The 18546-nt window shown below is 37.7% G+C and overlaps 1 protein-coding gene across 2 annotated transcripts; it reads right to left on the minus strand.

The window, feature by feature from the left end:
• Positions 1 to 228: 228 nt before the first annotated feature.
• Positions 229 to 17962, minus strand: MRS2 (magnesium transporter MRS2). Of its 2 annotated transcripts, none has more exons than XM_012557733.2 (11): positions 17708 to 17897; positions 16515 to 16588; positions 13651 to 13687; positions 12034 to 12189; positions 10676 to 10806; positions 8166 to 8296; positions 6191 to 6307; positions 5217 to 5369; positions 4839 to 4956; positions 3072 to 3185; positions 229 to 2514 (listed from the first exon to the last, which is right to left on the minus strand). In XM_012557733.2, exons 1-11 carry the CDS (start codon positions 17895 to 17897, stop codon positions 2404 to 2406), a joined length of 1332 nt encoding a protein of 443 aa, XP_012413187.1. In that variant the 3' UTR covers positions 229 to 2403. The 2 variants fall into 2 exon arrangements, with proteins under 2 accessions (XP_012413187.1, XP_004384047.1); XM_004383990.3 differs by having other exon boundaries at positions 286 to 2514; positions 10676 to 10849; positions 12077 to 12189; positions 17708 to 17962.
• Positions 17963 to 18546: the final 584 nt, after the last annotated feature.

An 18546-nucleotide genomic window follows, 5' to 3' on the forward strand; every position in this document is an offset into this window, starting at 1 on the left:
TTACTTATCACAACCTATTTTTACCAAGAGTAAAGCAAGCATTAGTGGCATCCTAAAATGACATCTGTCCTATGACATTTGTCAGAGGCTTTCCAAAGACAAAGATGTCTGTTAAGGTTATCGTACCTTATCCTTATACGTGTTAAACAAAACAAAAAAACACAAACCTGCTGCCGTTGAGTTGATTCCAACTCATAGCGACCCTATAGGACAGAGTAGAACCACCTCATAGAGCTTCCAGGGAGCGCCTGGTGGATTTCAACTGCCTACTTTTTGGTTAGCAGCCATAGCTCTTAACCAGTACGCCACCAGGGTTTCCACACGTTTAACAGGGGATATAACTGCTTGCTAACTCACATGACCAAACATTTGTTCCTATCACCTTACTCTGGAATAGTAGTTAATGTGCTAAGTCTATTTAATTCAAAATTTAAAGCTACTGAACTTTATTTTTCTTTAGGATAGGCTATTTCATTATTTAAGGGACCTTTCACGCAAGAAGCATCTTGCAATTGCCGAGGCAGAGCTAACTGATGTTTGAAATCATACTTGATGTAACCACCTTCAAGAATCTTATAGACTATTAGTAAGTTCCCTTATAGACTTATGAGGTAGTCCTATCATTTTACCTTATACTGATGGGACATGACATTAAAAAAAAAAAAAAAAAATTATTTCACCCAAGCTCAAAAACTAAGTCAGTAAGGAAAAATGACCTAACAAGGAAAAATTACCAAAATTCTATTCTATGCCTGATGTTAGTCAAATCAAATTTTACCCTCTGGGCTGCCAATTTCTTCATATGTCACAAACGAAGTAATATTACCTATCTTACAGTGATAAGACCAAAAACAGCATGAGTGCTTGGAGGTACGTCAAAGAAGAGTGTCCTGTGAAATCGGAGTATTAGCAAAGATATTCACGAAAACTATCAGGTTCATAATGCTAGAGAGTGCTGTACATTCACATTCCAACAAGCACACCATAAAGTGTATTCCAGACACACAGTATAGTGCAAAGTGGGCCACTTGGTGTTCCAAGACAAGCCTAGCCTGTTTTGCACCATTCTATTCCCAGCTTCCCTCTAATGGCTTCTCATAACCACACATAGGGGTGGAGCAAACCTTACTTGTAATGTCAGGTTTTCTCTCAAATCAGCTACTCGAACAGCATTTTTATTTCTTATCACCAAACCCGCCTGGTAAATGGACCCAACTTCCTCATCTGACATCATTTTAGGGTAATCAGGTACTTCTTCAACATCATCAGGCTAGGTCTATTTATTCTTCTATTACCAGTATGTTTGCAGTGCAAGAGCTTCCCTGAATTCTTGGTGACACTCTGGAACTTTGCATGCATGCCACTTTTGCAGGCAAGTTTAACTGTAATGTTGTATTGCATAACTGTACTTCATGTCCAAAAAATTTTTTAAAAGGGAGTATAGCAGCTTTCAGACTCACAAATATTAGCTACTTTTTAATATTCCAAATCTGACTGTGAAAGCTAAAAGTTATCACAATTGTAAAATTTACCTATCCTCTTATTTTAGGAAGCCCATCTGTCAACTCTGAGGTACAAGCATATAGCTTGACTGAGCTACATAAAATTTTCCTTTTTAGGGAGTGGGGTGGCACATCCATATGCTCTAAAAACCATGCAATGAATAGAATGGAAATACTTGCTTTCAACTTTACCTCCAAAGGCTTTAATTATAGCCAAGGAAAGAAAAATAGTTTCAGGGGTTCGGAAGTAAAATCTAGATTAACTGGAATCCATGTAACGCCACTATTAAAATTATTTTTTCCGTTTTATTCACCTTATATAAAAAAGGGGGGGGGCAAATACAAGAAAATATGGTTATGTCAAGGATTGATTTAAAGCACAAACTTCCAGCGTTTGTTTTAAGGTTAATACATACTCTATTAGCTTTCAGTCACCTGAGAGTAAGGAAATTCACATGATCATGATTCACTGTACTAAGAACTAGGACTATCAGCTCTTTTAACTACGGGTTTGTCAAGTTGATAGGCTTCATTCTGCATGAAACTGCACTTTTCTTATTATGTATAAATTAAAGAAAATACATAAAATAGTCTGTTCCTGTGTTAAATCTCTCCATGCCTCACATCATGTCTATAAAAACAGCTTCTTAATTTTGTAGGATATAGAATCTTGGCCTTTTATAAAGCAAGTACTTTGCTTCTTTTCTCAAATTTCTGAAAATGCAATTAAGTTCTAGTGCTATGACTGCCGTAAGATTTTTTACCATCAGACACTGTCATTTTAACATCAGTGGTTATTTTTTTTTCCTCAAGTCTCTGACTCTATAAAATAAAATAATAAAAGAGTATCAAAAGTTTCTTGTGACTCCCATAAAAAATATTCATTCTCGCCTGGGTGTTCCTAACGGTTTGTTAGGATGTTCCTGCTCGACCCAAGTCCATCCGGCCTGAGACTGGTTTTCACTTCCATCCTTCTATCTGCCTGAAGGGTCTTTTTAGGTAAAGAGGTCATCTAAATAAAGCAGGAAAATTAATTTTAGTTTGTGTCTTAAAAGAAAAGCCACTAGTAAATGGATGTTTTATGGAATTACTAAATGAGGAAAGGACTGCACATCATAGATCAATCTCTTAAGCATTTATTCAGTGATGTAATCTACAAGCACAAAGATAAGGAGGTAAGCTATGTGTCTCTTCTTAGTGAAAATAATACAAACGTTTTCAACCCTTCAATTTCAGTTATGACAAAACCTTGTCACAGAATCACTAACATCTGTCTAAATGTATAATGCCTATCAGTGTTCTAAACAAAATAAGTTATATTCCTAACTTACTTATTGTGCCAGGCACTGTGCTAATTTCTTTACACATATTATCTCATTTAATTCTCACAATAACCCTGGGGCAGGTGGTACTGACTTAACTGACAGATGAGGACTGAAGGGGGCTTAGAGAAGTTAAATATCTTGCTCAGGGTCACAAAGACTTTCAGAATTTGAACCTAGACTGTCTGACTCCAGGGCCCATGATCGCAATTCCTCTGCTATATGCTATGAACAATATCTTTCATACCATAGGAGGCAAAGGTGCTTCTAGCTGTCGTCCAAGGAATGAGAGCAAACGCCTCCAGATTAGGCCACTTCCCATAAACATAATTCCTGTAATCAGCCAAAACACTCTATGGTCCTAAAATAGAAAATGTAGTTAATTTCAAGCACAAAAGATTCCTCAGAGATAAAATGTCCTGAATTATTATTACCCCAGAGTTTAAGAGAAACCTTCTGTTACTTGTACACATCTTTCCTATAGAAAGTACAGGTGCCAAGAATCATAAAACGAATCAGGAGGGAAGCATGTTTTGTAAGAGTTGAATATTTTTTTAATCACCTGTAAGTCTACTACCCAGACACAGCTATGTTTATTTTGTGTGTTTCCTTCCAATCTTTGATCACATGCGTACAAATTTTAATAGTCATATCCAGAGGACATATAACTTAATTTTTTTGCTTATAGCCAGCAGTTCCTAAACTTAAGCTGAGGTACCCTGGGACACTGCAGCACCTCAGGATATTTTAAAAAATTTCCAGGGAAACACAGCAACACCTGTGGGACACCATGAGAACTACTACCAAGTTGTTTTGCCCTAACTGCTTCCTAAAAGGAACTCTTATCTCTTTTGGCCTAAGGAGGCTATGAAAAATTAAGACATTAAGGGCATTGTGAACCAAGAAAGTTTAGGAACCTCTGACTTATGGTAAACATCTTTCCTCACGATAATTTTCAAAATTTTAATATTTTGCCGTGCAATGTTTTTAGTTAATGCATTAACTTACAGAATCACAGAATTTAAATTTAACCTTCCACAGGAAAGGAACCTCATCTACAGCTATGCCATTAGGTGGTCTCCAACCTTTGCTTGCTTAGCTCCAGTGATCGAGAGCTGGTCACTTTACCCCAACGTAGCCTGTGACGCAACTGATCAGCTATCACTGTTGGAAACTTCTTTCATATAGTGAGCATAAATCCGCTATAATGTATTAGGAAAAGAAGCGCTAACATGAATTAACTGTTTTTGGATGCTTAACACATTTCCAGTTATCCAAAAAGATGGTCTTTATTAAGTGAAAATTCTGTTTAAATGAGTTTTAGTATGCACAGATCACTGCTGTTCTTCACTGTGGATTGGTCCTGCAGTTCCCTATAAATCAAGTCTGGGGATGCCAAAATGTGATGAACTTGAGGAAAAGGCTCAGTAAGAGGCAAACAGAACTCAAAATTTCATGTGCCATTAAATACACACATGGCGCAATGTGAGACCTCTCAGAGAGGGTTAAGTGTCTGAGTTGGAGATATAAACGCTCCTCTGACTTGGCCATGCCCTGAAGTACGTTCCTTCTCATCTGGTATTAGTTACCTGTTTCAAACTTGTGGTGCCCTTTATCTCGTCTACTGTTCAGTCTAGCAACATCATTTAGAAATAGCTTATCTTTCACAGAACATCGTGATGTGGTACAGGAAAGAAAGCACTAAAATCTGATGGAGACAGGCCAAAAGTACTCAGAAGCCTACATCAAGGGGACATTTTGAGTATCAAAATAAATGACAGTAACAGTAACTCACTGAACAAAATAAGAATCCATGCTGATATAAATGGATAAAGGAATAGGCAGTGAGAAAGAAGGGAAAGCTCTTCTTTACAACACAATGTCAACTAATAAGTGTAGCAAGAATGACAAAATTAGAAAATCATTCAGCAACCATCATAGTATTAACTGATGCAGGCAAGGGCCATCAGTGGATACTAAAACAAATTTAATCATTTAAATAATGCATCCTCACCTCTTCAAGAGAAGATTCCAAATTCATTCCAAAAGCGACTCCCATTAGTCCAAAGAGTGAGAGAGAGAAGGTTCCCATGGTCAACTGCAGGTTCAACCTCATCATCACATTACGGTGGCTGCAGAGAAAAACACCTTACTCTGATCAGAAGGGCCCACTAACTACATCAGCAAATTGACTTGTCTATTAAAGACCACATGGATCACATCCATACCATTAAAAAAATTAAAAAAGGACATACTCCCATGTAGTGGTTACAGATGATAAAGATGGTTTAATTCCTTTCAAAAATCACAGTTCCTTAAAGACTTTATTACTTTATAATTATTATTTTATAAAGAAAATACTTATTGAATGTTTTACATAATGCTTTCTTACCTGTCCAGATTGATGAAAATAATACTTTGTGAATCATCAATCAGTACCCTAAGTTCCCGAGCTGCATTGGAAAGATCGTCAGCTAATCGGTAGTAGTTTTCCAATAACAACTCCATCTCTTCTGCATGGTCAATTCCAGTACTGCTCTTTTCACTTTAATTAAAAGAGGTAACATAATTAGCACGCCTCCAATATGTGCATCATATATTTAGTATCAAAACACTTCCTGAATTAGGATATAGTATTCAGCCACCAGTGAAAACACTAGCCTTTGTTTTTTCTATTGTTGTGACTGAGGCCAATCTGTGAGTGCTCTGTCAACTGATTTCGTAAACACTACACAGATGATCAAGGGCACAGGTTCCATTCCTAAAAAGGCTCTTCCATGGCCCCAATCCAGGAGTCTCATGCAAACACACACTACCAGTTATAGGAAAATCCAGATGTGTGAAAGTCAATGAATTAGTGTAAATCCAAAACCACTATCAGGAAAACCAAAAATTAAAAATGAACATAAAGAACATTTTCTTTCAAGGTAGAAATATGATGTCATTTTCAGATATGAAGAGAAATGTTTTTGAATGATGTCAATACACAGTTATTTTTCTCTGCTATACTTACACCCTACCCCATTGAGAGAGAGGAGAAAGGACAAGAAAGTACTCTGTAAAAGATTTTTATATTACAAAGCATATTTAAGAGACAGACTGGCCTAAACGAAGCAATCAAGGTTACAGTGTATTCATGTTTCTGCTACTAAATCTATCTGCTATAATATCAAAAGTTATATAGCAGTTTTTATCTTATTTTCTTATTAGAATATAGATAGCCAATTTTAAAAAATGCCTAGAAATAAAAGTTCCCATATTCTCTTGTCCAGAAAAATACTATCTTCTCTCCGAAAAATCATCCCAAAGAAGAAGACAGAAAATTTACCCTAAGGAAATAAGTAATAAGTATGGCCATATACTTACAAGACCTGTGGGTCGCTCCATTTTGTGAGACAGAGCTCTTCCAGCATCTCTTCCTCATCCAAGATCTCCAAAATGGACTCTTTGAAAATTTTAATATCTGTTTCTAACTCTGATAAGCTATAAGAGTAGTGGTATAAAAATGACCAGTAGCATAAACTTTTAAAAACATTTCATTATAAGAATAGTGTCTTTTTAAGGTATCTTATCAAGTAAACCAGAGCCCTGGTGGTGTAGTGCTTAAGAGCTTGGCTGCTAACCAAAAAACTGGCAGTTTGAGTCTACCAGCTGCTTCTTGGAAACCCTATGGGGAAGTTCTACTCTGTCCTATGGGGTAGCTATGAGTAGGAATCAACTCAATGGCAACGGTTATCAAGTAGACCATTTATATATTCATGGTAAAAACGGACTTGTTAAAAAAAATTTCAACATTTACCATGCACATTCAGAATAAATCCCCAAACCAAAAGGAAATTAAGCAGTAAGATTAATCAATGATGTAAGTCTCAGCATATACTATTTATCTCAGAAACACACAATCACTGTTAATCTAGGATTTTTAGGTTAGGGAATTTATTTTTATTCTTAATAAACGGCATTGATAATGTAAGCACAGAGTATTCACCCTGAACTGAGGGAAACACTCCAACATTTTTGGATAAGGTATCAATGATTCATGAATCTTAACTCTTAAAAAATTTTTTAAAACCGTTAACTTTAAAAAAAAGATTTCATTTTTTGTTATTGCTGAAAATACACACAGTACACCAACTCAACAATGTCTACACATACAATTCAGTGACACCGATTACGTCCTTCAAGTTGTGCAACCACTCTCACCCTCCTTTTCCAAGTTGTTCCTCCCCCATTAACCTAAACTCACTGTCCCCCTAACTTCCTATCCAACCTTCGAGTTGCTGTTCTCAATTTGATCTCATATAAATAGTTCTTTCAAAAAGCACAATGCTCAAGGCAAACATTCTTTACTAATTAAGCTAAACTACTGCTTGGTTTAAAGATTTCAGGGGATATTTCTGGTTTAAAGTTTTAAAATTAAGGTTTAAGGGCAAAGTTTCAGGAGTAAAGTGTTAACTGTTAAAGAGATTTTAGGGGGTACAAATCTTGAGAGCATGTTTATTAAATTATGATGCAAATTAATTAAAATATTGCTCTTAACTTCTGGAATGCATTATGAGAAAAAAGAACATGGACCCTGGAGGGAGAGAGAACTGGATTTGAATTTAGATCTGCCATTTACTAGCTATGTAAGTTTAGGCAATTTACTTACCCAACTCTCTAAACCTGTTTTCTCCTCTGCAAAATGAGGATGCTATCAACTGCCAAATATTTAAAAGAGCCTCAGAATGTTTTATGTAAAATAACTGCTAAATGAATGTTAGTTTATGTGCCCTTTGTACCTTAAGTTCTCACTTAGGCTACTTTAAAATTTTAACATTAAACCAAATATGGCAATGAAGGCACTGAGAGTAGATCATAAAGTAAAAATCATAAAGTAAAACAGGAGCCCTGGTGGTGTAGTGGTTAAGAGCTCAAGCTGCTAACTAAGAGGTCAGCAGTTCGAACCCACCAGCTGCTCCGTGGAAAACCCTATGTGGCAGTTTTACTCTGTCCTATAGGGTTGCTATGAGTTGGAATCGACTTGCTGGCAAAGGGTTTGTTTTTTGGAGCCCTGGTGGTGCAGTGGTTAAGAGCTCGGCTGCTAACCAAAAAGTCAGCAGTTTGAATCTACCAGCCGCTCCTTGGAAACCCTATGGGGCAGTTCTACTCTGTCCTATAGGGTCGCTATGAGTCAGAATCAACTTGACAGCAACGAGTTTTTTTTTAAGCTAGTATTTTTAAAATAGGTAATACACTAATTTTTTTATCTGAATTTATGCTAAACATTTCATTGTTAGTACTGAGAGAGAAGTTTAAAGATATCTGCCACTACCCAACTAGGTCAATCACCCATATTTACCTTTTGCCATTTTGTAGTAAGACGTGCAGTTTGCTTCTGTCTACGGAAGAATGTTTGGGATCCACTAAAGTTTCCAATGTCTCAAGGATCACTGGCTGCAAAATGCTAAGTTTCCCCTGAAGGGTGTTGATCTAGATAACAACATGACCTTTCATAAGAATTAAAACAATCCTTTTAGAATACTCAGGGTCAATGAATCCTCTGATTACTAACAAAAATCTGTAATAGTTAGAAATGCTGGTGACATTTCACAACACGGTCACCGCCAGAGTGCTTATTCCAGACTATTCCAAAACTAGACCCCCTGGCTTAAAAGATAACGCACATATGTTGTCATATAGGCTCAGGTTTGGTTGACAGGGAATTAACACTCATACATATCTTCCCCGACAGATACTTATTATGAAAAACGGGGGATTGATTAATTTTACGTTTGGTAAACAATACCTATATTCTTTGTAAAAAGAATACAGTTCACAATTTCTATGGATAAAACTCTTTTGAAAACCAAATCATAACTTGGACTTTAAAAAAATAAAACAAATTGGTATAAAATCAATGTGTACGTCTTATTCAAGTTACTACTGACATGGCTGATACTCAGCAGGTATGCACTAGTATAGCTGTACCAGTAGCAGTACTAGTTGTCATTGAGTCGATTCTTATTCACAGCAACCCCATGTATGTGAGAGTAGAACTGTGCTCCATCGGGTTTTCGATGGCAGATTTTTCAGAAGTAGACTGCCAGGCCTTTCTTCTGAGGTACCTTTGGGTGGACCTGAACGTCTAACCTTTCGGTTAGCAGCTCAGTACCTACTATTTGTGCCACCCAGGGACTCCAGTATAACTATACTAGTTGTTAAAATATTCAAATACTTGCAGTTAGCAAACAACAGAATGGTAATGGAATGAAGCAGTGAAATTAATTGATGATATGAATTCTAGCATATCCTGTTTATCTCAGAAATATACAATTACTATAAATCTAAGATGTTTTGTTTGTTTCTGGTTTGGAGATTAAAGTGCAGTCAGGGTGCCTGCTTTAGAAATCCTATTGTTTATTTCAGGTTATCAAGGAATTGCTTCCAGGTTCAAAAGTCCTTGGGGGGTTGGGGAGGGGAAGGCTGGACAGCGAAACTGAACCAGACCTAGTCTTTTAGTATTCAAAATACCAAATCCCCTGCCCAAAAAGGTGGACTCAGGTAGCAGCTGGGGAGGCTGCCATGGGTCATGGACATAGACAAGTGTTTGTGCGGGGTATACCTGTTCATTGTATGTTATGGTCCATCAGGTGGGTTTGAGGAGCTTTCCTTTATCTGAAAACTTAACCCTTGTAGGAGATGGCTGCCCTTGCTTATTGTGTAGTGGTTGTTCAGAAGGAAATCTTCCCGGGACCCCACTTAATGGCAAGAAGAATGTGCACCCCAGCAGATAGCCTATATTCCCTCTATTCTCCCTATGGCCAATTTCTAGGCAGAGGAGACCCATGCCAGCCCAGCCCCTCTCTCTGTAGTTATCTGCTCCCTTATTCAAAGTTTTGCCTAACGGCATGAGCTCCTGGGAGCTTACCCAGTATGACATTAACCATTGTGCACCTTCTTTTCTTTCCCTCTTCTGCTTTTTCTTTGCTTTGCACCTGGGCTCCAATTATCCACCATTGGCTGGTACTAGCTGGTGCCATCACCTAATAACCTGAGCAGGGTATGTTCCCATCTCTTATTCCTCAGTAGAACAAGGCAGACAAAAGAAAAGGGTACTAGGTTACCCAATCTCCACCCACATCACACCCCCTTTACCCTCCTTTCTTTCTCTCCCTCTGGCTACTTCTAGCACCAATTCTTGTATGCAGCCAGCTCCTGACTAATAGGGGGAGGAAAGATTTGTGGAGGCTAGGAAAGCAGTGAACAACCCTTGCTCAGGGCCTGACAGAATCCCCAGACACCAGTGACTACCAATTTAATGGAAGAGTCATTAGAAAAATTGTATGCTTCCCTATGTCAAACCACACTGCAAACAGAAGCATCATTTAGCTGCCTCAAAGGCTCATACAAACAAAGACTGATTTGGAAAGTATTGATTTGATGAATGACTTGTGCTATAATATTTATTATGTGTAAGCAGTTTTATAATATATACACAGTACATTAAAATAAATACACTAAAAAATTTTGATTTATGTATTAATTTATATCATATTTTGGTTGTTACATATTTTCAGTATCATCCATCAATAGTTATTAAAACTGTAAAAACAGTAGTCAACTTGAAATGTGCTTCACTGAATGCCATAAAAGACTATGCACTATACCTGGAGTCCTTCGTTCTACTTGATTGGGTTATAATGTTTAAGAATTAAGTATCGTTTCATTCAAGACCCTTGAAGATGTTTTTACTTGGGGAGAAGATGTGGTCAGGGAAAGTGCCACTGTAACCACACCAACTTGTCTTCCTACTCAATAGCATTTTACAGCCACAACAAACTCAAGAAGCTAAATAAAAAACAAGCTTACCCAATATTGCAGGAGTGCTTCTATAGCTCTAAACTCAAAAGGTAAAGGGTACGTGACAAGCTGACCCTCTCCAGCCAACTGTGAAGGAAGCTCCCGGAACAGCCACTGCTCTAAATTTAAATTACGGTAATCTAATATAAGAAGGCACTCTGGAGCTATCACAGCTTTCAAATACTGTAAAAACAAACAAACAAAGTATCTATATCTATATATACATACACACACCACACATACATACATATGCAAGTTGTAGAATTATGGGAAAAAGGTGATATTCATAAAATAAGGTTTAACAGTTCACCAATTTTAGATTAAGACCAAACCAAATCACTGTAGAAGTCACTGTTCATTTCAAAAACACCAAGGCATGTATTTTTTAAAGAAAGGAAACCTAAAATATCATAACTCTTAAAATCTCTAACTCATTTTCAATAGAATTGGAATTATGTGCAAAAATTAGGTATTTATTACGACTTCCAAGGTAGTCATGAGAAAAACAGGGAACAAAGGGGCATCATAAAGTCTTCTTGAGTCAGGTGTTGGGTAGACTTTCAGAAAAGATGTAGTTTAATCCTAATAAGTTAGGCTCAAATGGGAAAATTTCCTTCTTAAATTATCGCCAAAATCTATTCAGCTAAGTAGAAATTGTATAAGATAAAACACAGCCTTAAATGCTTAGAAGAGTATGAAATTAGAAATTATTTGAAAGAGAAAGATTAGTATCTTTATGGTATTAGAGTAGAGAAGAGAAGCTTGTGGCTACTATATTGGAAATTTTTATGCAGAAAAGTTGGCTTTTTGAAGAAACCAAATCCCATGCCCACTGTATGGGCAATACCATTGAGCCTGTCTTTTCATCTTTAGCCCCCCCAAAAACCTGATGTTCACAGCAACTGAGTCTGGTGTGCTCTGAATAGGCAGGGGAAGATACAGCACATTTTAGGAAGGTTCACCCCAAAATATAAACTTAAATTAAGATTATAAAATTTAAAGGATATTCCAAGCTATTTGATAAACGAGGATATGCTATTAAAGCTAAGATTATACTATAATTAGACAGTAACTGTATATAATTAAAAATGTTATAAAGATTTTTTTTCCTATTATTTCAGAAACTAGAGACTAAGATACTTCAATACTTCAGTATTACTGAAGTAATGAACTAGAGACTAAGATAAGTATTACTGACGTAATGAACAGTGTTACCTGTCCGCTGACTTTTGGCATGAGCACGCATATATAATGCACGTAAGTCCTACTCTTCCTAATAAATTATAAGATATCCTGTTTCATGTAGGTATTTTTATTCCAAAATTACTTTTAACCTAGCTACTCATCAAGGTAGTATGCAATTTTACTAAGACTGTGGTAGAGAAATGTAGATGAAATAAAATAATCTACCTCCATTCTCATGATAATTCTATTGCTTCTGGTTGTGATGCTCATTACATGCTGAAATCGTAAATCTCTGGCTTGAAGACCTAATTCTTGGTATAATTCAATCTTCTTCCTTTCTATAAAAGAAACATTTTCAATAAAGAATAGACTGTAAGAGTTTAGATTTTCAGGTCTGAGCACCCACCAAGTTAATTTTCTATTACAAACTTCAAAACCTAAAATGAGCCTTTTGATACCTTATAATACCCATTTTTATCTCAAACCATACTCAGGCTAAAACTGGTCAAACTCTAATTATTCTCTGCTCCTCTTATCCATACTTCATAAGGTTTCTCTGTACTTAGAAGGCACTTAAGGACGAATATCCTCTGTAACAGTCTCAAAGACATAATTATAAAAACCATAGCTATATAATATTAGAATTCATATTATCAATTTGTAACTCTACAGACCATCTTTCTTGAATATGAATTTTACAACCCATATTTTTCTATTTTTTCTCACTACATCATCTTCAGTATTTTAGATCTGTGAACAAGTTCAATCTTCTCTACTTTTAAACTAATACAAAGTGAGAAAATAAATTCAGCTCCTCATACTAGATTTTCCTACCTGCAATTCAAGAAACTGTACTTGTTAGAGTAGTATCTGTACTTTTAGGGTCAAATCACACCTGTGAAAGAGCTTTAAGTGTCTTTTGAAGAGGATATTGAGCAAAAAAGCAAACTACTCTGCTAGGATCTGAGCAATGGCAGAAGCAGGATCATGGCGTTGAGTGAAGGGGAGAGCTGAAACTTGTTTCTGAAGTCAGACAGCAAAAAAAAGGACTAGTTTCACTTTTAAAAATCACTGTCCATACAGAGCAATCAATGGCAGAGTTCTATTTGACCGCCATCCAGTGTCCCATCCCTCACAATCTTCCGGTCACCCATTGCCAGTGCAATGTCAGTGATGTGATTAAACATGGTACAGAAACAGAATAAATAATACAAGGAAAGGGCGGTGAAAGGGAGACTAACAGGAGAAACAGAAGGAAAAAATGGTGTTTCTCTGTGCTCTAGCTCTAACCAGCCTCTGCTTTCAAAAATATTCATTTAACATCTTGTTAGAGCAAAAGAAGGAGCCCTGGTGGCACATGGTTACGAGCTCAGCTGTTAACCCAAAGATCGGTAGTTCAAACCCACCAGCTGCTTCACATGAGAAAGATGTGGCAGTCAGTCTGCTTTCGTAAAGATTTACAGCCTTAGAAATCCTATGGGGCAATTCTACTCTGTCCTGTTGGGTTGCTACAAGTTGGAAATGACTCGACGGCAGTCGATTTTTGTTTTTCAGAGCAAAAGCGGCTCCTGCCAGTAAAAAACAACTCTGGGAGAATAAGCACAGTCCAAGTATTGCCAGTTTCAATTAGGATAGGTGGACAAATGCTGAAGAAAACAAAAAAAAAACTCCCTCAATATACCCACATACTCACAGAATAGTCTACTTAAAACACTACAACTTCTTGATTTCCATCAGATTCACTCATTCACTGATTTTTTTTTTTTAAAAAAAGCAATTTAGAAAAAAAACATACTCACCAAAAGAAGTGACATTTCCCTCTTTGTCAAATTTTGTCTGAAAAGAGATAATAAACACAAAATATACAATTTATGAATTATGAGTAATATGAAAATATTGAAATGCAGATATAAACCATAAGTACTCTTCTTTAGCTTAAATTCAGTAATGAATCAAGGGCTAAAAAACCCTTTTTCCTTTGTTAAGGACAAATCTGACCTTGGATTAACTTTCTACCTTGGTTTCCCCTAGAAACCTGATAGAGAAGAATCAGTTGTGTTACTGGGCAACAGTGCTTATGGTAAAAATGATGACTAAGTGGTAGGCTGCATTGGACAGGGAAGGCTATGAATTCATTACATAGCTTCAACCTTCCTTGAGTGTGGTGGCTCTTTTAACAGCCCATGTTCCTGTACCTCTGAGATGGATACAAGAGATATTGGCACTATGAGGCATGGGGGATCTCCCACTCACTTCAGCGGATCTTGTCTCCTTGCATGTGAGCTGTCACTTGGGGGGCCAGAGAAGTCCCCGGACTAGGGCAAGGGCTTCTTCGGAAAAGGAAACCCCTGATACCGCCCTGTTGAGCTTCCTATCTTTGACCCTTCTGAGTAGACTAGGGCCAAGTATGGCCTCTCCTGTGACTCTAAATGTCTAGTTGAGGCTAAGAAGTCTCTGTGGTATGTGTTGCAGAATCAGTATTTACGGAAGAGGCCTCTTCTGACAGTTTTGAGAGGACACAATGCAGAAAATGCACCTATTTCAAGTAAAGTAGAAGGAACAGATTTCTGTAATGCTTGCCCACAGTCAAGCTGGAAATTGTCAAGTAATATTTAATGAATCACTATGTACTGGCCTGTATTAATTACTAATATGCATTTTGAGAAAAACACACTTTAAGATAGTTGTAGGTAGAATATAAATCCTGGGTTACTACCATGGAAACATATGCAGCCCATAAAAACCCACTATATATTAGCTTGCTTCCCATGTAGATAAGAGCAATAGGAATACATAATGAGAACCATAAAACATTAGCATTAAAGGGAAATTTATACAAAAGGATGCTTTACATTTTGTGTAATAAGGACTAACTTTTCTCCTTAAATTTATTTCACAAATATATTTATCTGCTCCAGAAAATCTGAACAGAGATAAGTAAAATAAAACTATTTCAATTACTTGAAACGACAAATCTTAGAGAAAACCCAGAAGGTCGGCAGTTCGAATCCACCAGCCTGTGGAAACCCTACGGGGCAGTTCTACTCTGTCTTAGAGTCAGAATTGGTTCAACAGCAACAAGATTCCCAATTCACAGATGAGAAAACTAAGGCACAAATATGTTAACATAACTTATCCAAGTCCATCCAGTTTTATAGAATGTCCTTCCAGACTTTCCCCTAAGAAAACATATTCATGTTACATACAATTCTTTTTGGTCTCTCCCTCACTTGCAACTTAACTTATGCTAAATGTTTTTACATCTCAATATTCATCTGTAACATTTTTTTCTTTAATGGGATTTTTTTTCCTAACATTAAAAAAAAATGAAGTCAATAAGCCCTTATTTTCTAAAACGTTTACTTTGTAACCAGCTCACTTTCTAAACTCTCTTCTTATTTCTAATAGTATCAATTGATTCTTAAGTGTTCTTAGGAGACAATTATTTCACCTGCAAAGAACTTTATTTCAATATTTATCACCTGATTTTGTATTCTTGTTTAATTAACAGGCTAGCTCTTCCAGGACAACAGTAAATAACAGTGATAACTTTTATATGTAATTCTAGGGATTGTCTTGTCCTGTATAGCTCATAAAGAAAAGTTCCTATGATAATAAACTGAAATGATATTAATAACACCTAATATATACTGAACACTTACTATGTGCCAAGCACCATTCTAAGTTTTACATATATGAGCTAATTTAATCTTCATAATAATTCTATGAGTTAGGTACTATTATCCCCAATTTGGAGCCCTGGTGGTGGCGCAGTGGTTAAGCATTTGGCTGCTAACCGAAAGGTTGGCAGTTCGAATCCAACAGCCTATGGAAACCCTATGGGGCAGTTCTACTCTTTGTCTTATACGGTCACTATGAGTCGGAATCGACTCAACAGCAACAAGATTCCCAATTTAAAGATGAGAAAACTAAGGCACAAATATATTAACATAACTTGTCCAAGTCCATCCAGTTGATAGCAAGAGGCAGAGCTGAGATCTGAATTTAAGACATCTGGCTCAGAGGATGCATACTTTTTTTGTTTTAATCAAAGTTTTTTAAAAATTGAAATCCTACAAAAAGGCTGCAACACTACAATAAAACTTTCACCTAGAGACAGCCTTTGTTAACATTTTGCCCCAATGGTCTTATTTCTCTCTAAATATATACACATATGTGTATTACATGATACTGTTATTTTTATTTTTCTGAGCCATTTCAAGGAAACTTGTAGACATTGTGACCCTTCAAAGCATGCACTCTGAAATACTACACTGTGCTCCCTCTAAGATAGGTCTGCATATTATCTTGCGCAGCACGAATTCAAGCCCCTCTAAGGCTAATAGCCTTCAAGGACTTCTAAACAGATTCACGGGCAAATCGTGAGTGCTCAAGTATGAAGCACAAAACCGTGACTGGAATGATCTACTCCAGCATTAAAAGAAGAGCTCCACAGCTGTTAATGAAGTTTCAAAGGTCTGTTAGGTAAAACTAGCTGGTGCTCAGGACACTGGCTAAGCACAACACAAAGACATGACTTACAAGTAAGATTCACTATAAAACACAAAACAAGTAATATCTTGGTCAAAAGTCCAACTTGGATAACTTAAGAAGTATGATAAGTACTTTCTATTAAGTCTGCAAATGTAGTACGCACACTTACCACAGTAAACACTGGGGCTACACTGGCTAAAGTGGCTTGAGCAACATCGGATGTTCTAAACCGGTGCACTTCACCTGAATAAATTAGAGAATAAATTTAAGAATTGACTAAGGACACAGTTCAAAATACTACACATAAGGAAAATGCAGAAGGTGTAAAAATATCATCAATTATTTTATGACTCTAATGTAATTATACTGACTTCAGAAAATTGCAGATATATTCTCATTTCTGATATTATTCAACTACGTACATGAAGGTTGTTTTCTTTCTACAAACTACAAATTATGTTATAAAGGCCAGATGGTTAAAGGTGAAAAGCAGACCAATAAATCAGCATCTGCTAATAAGTCACAAGTTTGGTAAGTGTCACTGGATTGAGATTCTGAATCTCGATGCTGTCCTAAACAGTTGCCCCAGTAGATGGTCTGAACCTGGGCTCCCAAGTATTATCAAAGGAAAGAACACGGGACGTAACTCAACTTGGAAAGATTCTCCAAAGTGTGAAGAGAGAAGTAGGAAGCTTCTTGAGAGCACAGTTGAGAAAGTGTACCTGAGGACACTGCTGTATTTTTGAGAAAGGCATACCTTTTGCTTCTGAGCAATATTTGCCCCCACTCTCACAGTTGTGAAGATGTTAACGTATCCACGATTCATCATTAGGTAAAAAAATTAACTCACATACTCAAGTTATGGTTATTTGGTTATACAGCATTTAAAAATAATCAGATCTTTCTCAGAAGCAACCATGCAAAGTTCTTTAGCTTCACTTACAGGTGCGTTCCCATGCCCACTCCCAATTCCTGCCCAAATGAACAACTGTGTAAGCGCGACTATAAGAAAGAGCTAAAAGAAAGGAAGAGAAATTAACACTTGTAAAAAAAAAAAAAAAAAAAAATCCAGGTAGACAAATTCAATCTTAGCCTTAGAATTATCATGATGAGTAAGGTGAAATCAAATCCTTCACAAGAGCACTGAAACCGGGTGATAAGCAAGGTACAGTGCGAAAGCGGTATGCAACCGGTATGCAAACCACACCGCAGAAGACAAGGATCTGTACGATTTCTATTATCGTCACAAGATTTGCAGCAGGGGGCGGAAGGGGAGCGGACATGGAGCCGGGCCGGACGGTCAGTGCAGTAACCTAAAGCCACTCCAAGCCTGCGTCCCAAGGCGGCGGGGAGGGGCGGTACCTGCAACTCGGAGCCGGCGGGGCCCGCACAGCGGCGCGGCCCGGCTCCTTCCGAGCAGTTCGGCAGCGCGGCCGCAAGCAACAACGGGGTGAGCCACAGGGGTCGAGCACAAGGCCAGAGCACACAGGGTCCGGCGGCGCAGCCCCACTGCGCGAGGCAGGAGCAGGGTTAGGCTCCGCAGACATTCCATGGCGCTGGAGCGAAGAGGAGACAGCAGCCAGACCCCAAGCCTTCATGCCTCACCGTGGCTCTCGGCCGGCACCCGCGAGCGCCGAAGCCGCGGCCGCCGCGTACCCGGCATGCGCGGGGAGCGTCTGTCCTGCGTGTTCTCCCCGCGCATGCTCGGAAGCTGCCTGTGTGAACGCGTTTCTTTGGTTCCGTGGCCAATAGGCGTTTGTGTCCTGAGCGTGTACCTGCATTTGTTAAGAAGTGGAGGTGGGACAAGTTTACCTGAGCAAGGCCAGCTGTGGAACTCAGGTTCTTGGGCTCTAGGAGAGGTTAGGCCGGTAGTGTAAAGCATCAGTTACTTCTGTTAACTTTTCTAGTTGCCGTCAAGTCGATTCCCACTCAGGACGACCCCATGTAATCGCTAAATGTGAAAAAATACCCAACATGTGTATAATGCTTTGCAGTTTCTGGAGTATTTTCATACGTATGATGGCATTTACAATTTGGAAGTGAGGAAGTTACAACCATTCCCAACTCATTTGATTTATATTTAAGTTGAACTTAGCAAAAATAACTGTTATATAGAATGATGCCGTATTAAACTTTTGATAGTGAGGAATGTGGAACGTACACAAACAGGAGTTAATCAAATCTAAGATGACATCAATTTC

Source organism: Trichechus manatus, unplaced genomic scaffold, assembly GCF_000243295.1.
Source record: "Trichechus manatus latirostris isolate Lorelei unplaced genomic scaffold, TriManLat1.0 scaffold00115, whole genome shotgun sequence".
NCBI classification, from domain to species: Eukaryota; Metazoa; Chordata; class Mammalia; order Sirenia; family Trichechidae; genus Trichechus; species Trichechus manatus.